The sequence below is a fragment of the Anopheles aquasalis genome, chromosome 2 (assembly GCF_943734665.1).
Source record: "Anopheles aquasalis chromosome 2, idAnoAquaMG_Q_19, whole genome shotgun sequence".
NCBI lineage: Eukaryota > Metazoa > Arthropoda > Insecta > Diptera > Culicidae > Anopheles > Anopheles aquasalis.
In genome coordinates this window covers 84955887-84958884 of record NC_064877.1, presented here as the reverse complement: position 1 = coordinate 84958884, position 2998 = coordinate 84955887, and the positions used below count along the sequence as shown (strand labels likewise).

The 2998-nt window shown below is 42.1% G+C and overlaps 1 protein-coding gene across 1 annotated transcript; it reads right to left on the bottom strand.

Annotated features, from left to right (window-relative positions):
- Window positions 1–783: 783 nt before the first annotated feature.
- Window positions 784–2221, bottom strand: LOC126581148 (fibrinogen-like protein A). The gene has a single exon (XM_050244624.1). The coding sequence runs from the start codon at window positions 2158–2160 to the stop codon at window positions 1105–1107; it is 1056 nt and encodes a 351-aa protein (XP_050100581.1). The 5' UTR covers window positions 2161–2221; the 3' UTR covers window positions 784–1104.
- Window positions 2222–2998: the final 777 nt, after the last annotated feature.

Here is a 2998-nt window from a genome sequence, read left to right as displayed (position 1 = left end):
TGATTTGGAAGACCTGCAAGACTGTGACAGTTTGTAAGCTAAGTTAAAATAATGTATTTTAAGATAGTTGGCACCACCCCCGATAAATCAGTTGGCATATTCGGGGCTTTGATGAATTGAACAACATTGATTAGTTTTCAATCTGGACGTTGAGAATCGAATGAAGGACTCGCACATCAGCCTCCATCTTCATGGCATCGCACAAACCGTCACCCATCGGTATAGTCCTGAAGCTGCCGGGTGATTAATGGTACGAGTAAAAACTTCACACCAAACGGCGGTACCCCTGGTTCGTTCCACTTCTTACACTTCCGCAACCAAAGCTCCAATGTTAACTCTGGACAGATGCTCCATTTCATCAGCAAACTACCTTCACAGTGTTTGCTATGTGGCTACGATGTGACATAGCTTCAGTCTGTGGTTTGTGTCTGTGCGCTTAGATCCCATTAATCACTTCCAGGATGCTGATCCCTCGAACGGGCTCGATCGGAACCACCGTGGTTCCGTACCGTGGTCACTATCATTTGATAGAGTTTCATCGACTTACAGCACTCTTTCGCATGGAGCTTTGTTTGAGTTCTTTATTTATAAGCATGTAACGATTGAGGATAGTCACATGGTTACCCTGAAACGGTCGAAGAATTGCATTTCAGTACATCTGGCGAAAGCCCCAGCACAATAGTATCATGGATTTTTAAGGGGTTTGTTGCTTGTTAATTCCCTGAAGTAAATTATTATGCAGATGGACGATCGAACAAACAAGATTGTTGACATGGTGACTCCAGTGTAGATGCTTTAGTCCGTTGGACGAGTTTATTATTGCGGGAATAGTAAGTGAGATTGCTGACACCAAATCACGCGCTGATAACAGGAACAACGTGGAGAAACACCATTGCGCGGGTGTTTCCAATAACAACAAACAACGCCACTGCTTCGTACAATCTTATTGTCATGTTATTTTCTTAGAAATTAAGCAAGGTCATCTATTCAATACATGCAATACATCATTGTTTATTGAATACATAACAGTTAACACTGAAAACCTTAGAATTTCGCACTCTATTAGTGTGTTACATATTGATAGGCTTTGAAGAATGTGTTTGGTTATTGCAATTCACGAATCATCATCCTGGAATAGCTTAATCCATCCCACTGATTGGTAAAATTGAACCATTCCATCTTGGCGACTCCCTTTCCTTTGATATTTCTTAATGGACCATTCAGGTGCGTAACGTAGCAGTTTTTGAACCACCAACCACCATAGAATCTATTTGCACAACCTTCCTCACTCGGCCTGTTTGCTGTCATAAATGCATAAAAATTTAAACCCTCCGCACCATAGACTTCATCATTGTCACGATCTTTCGTTGAAAACTTCATTCCTTTATGGTATTTGAGGGCATCGTCAGCAGTTCCGCTGTATGTGCCCAGAGCATTTAGCTTGTACTGTTCTGCCTCACTACCTATCGTAAATTGGTTGTAGCGGGCATATTTGAAATTGCCTTTGAAATCTTTCAGTTCCACCAGCAGCTCACAGTCGCGGCTCGTAGTTAGCTGATGGATTCGCTCCAATCCGAGCCAAAACTCGTGTCCGACTTTACCGAAGCCATTTCGGTACTCCTTCCAGTTGCGATCGAAACTGAGAGATCCATCGAATCGATGTTGTATCACCAACCAGCCACCATTGAACGCGTCCTGTTCGCAATACACCACAACCGGCTTCGCTTCTCCAGGAATGCGTATTTGATATTTTCCGGATATTTTGAGTGGAGTTTCTGCGCACGATCGAAACCAATAACTGGCGCTGTTCTGCATATCAACAATTTCCGTTACCGTAGTTTGTAGCCGAGAAAGATTGCTCAGAACCTGGTGTTGCGCTTGCTGGAGCTCCTGTGAGATGCTAGGTATGCTGTTACTATCGTAAAAGAGCTTGCGAACAATCTCTTCCTGAGACTTATTCAGTAATCGCCCAAATTCTTCACGAATTTTCACTATCTCTTTCCGTTGATCCTGTACGTCTTGTTGCAGTGCCAAAAACTGATGCCGCATGTCGTCAAACTTTTCCAACAATCTTTCGCCATCGAGTCGTACACCAGGTGCGTATATAGTGGCTGCCGGGATAGCGATGCTTGCCACTAAGATGCACAAAAACAGACTCATGGTAGTGGAACACTAGCACGACACAAGGCGATCGTCTCAATGCGATCTCTTCTCGAGATGATTTGAAGCAACTGAAGTGAAACGCGCTATGATGAATATGGTATTTATACTGTTTTAAGGCGTGGTAAAAGTAAAAAATAGCCCTGATTTCATTCTCAGAAGCACCACATGCAGTCCTGGAAAACAGTTGATACACTGGGTGCCAAACTCCATCGAGCTTATTGATTGACTACAGCCATGTGGTGCTGATTATTGCTAAAGGTAGCTTGTTGCCACCATGGTGAATACGAATCGGTTGCTGTGTAGGATTAAAAATCGCAACGCATCGTTTGTTTAGAATGCTGACAAAATATGATTCATGAAAGCAATGTTGAAATAAAACTCTTATTAACTATAAATGAAAAAAGAATGAGTGGAGGGATGATCTATTTTTACTTCGGACATACAAATGAAGACAAGCTTTGTGTTTGTTGTCAATCTACAGTACTCATTGGTGCGTATTTGTAAGAAAACAACAATACTATCTCCATCAGACGCTAGGAGTGATGTTTATGAAAAATATGGGTAAAATTATGTCACTATCTTCTACATTATCTTCGACTTGATAACGCAATTGATGACCCAGGATGTTTACGATCGTTGTCATGCACCATGCAGCACTGACCATGAGCGTTGCACACATGCATCGCGTGGTACAGCTGAGAATGAACTTTTAACGATCGAGTAAATCAGCTACGCAAGATGCTTTATTTATAGCAATAGGGAACGGAATCAATAATAGCTAGTTTGTGCTAGAGAAATACCCTCAAGTTCGTTTGTCATTTGCTAGCATGACTTT

What these genes read in the sequence shown, in the direction of transcription:
- LOC126581148 (XM_050244624.1), bottom strand. Translation starts at nt 2,160, where the DNA reads ATGAGTCTGTTTTTGTGCATCTTAGTGGCAAGCATCGCTATCCCGGCA.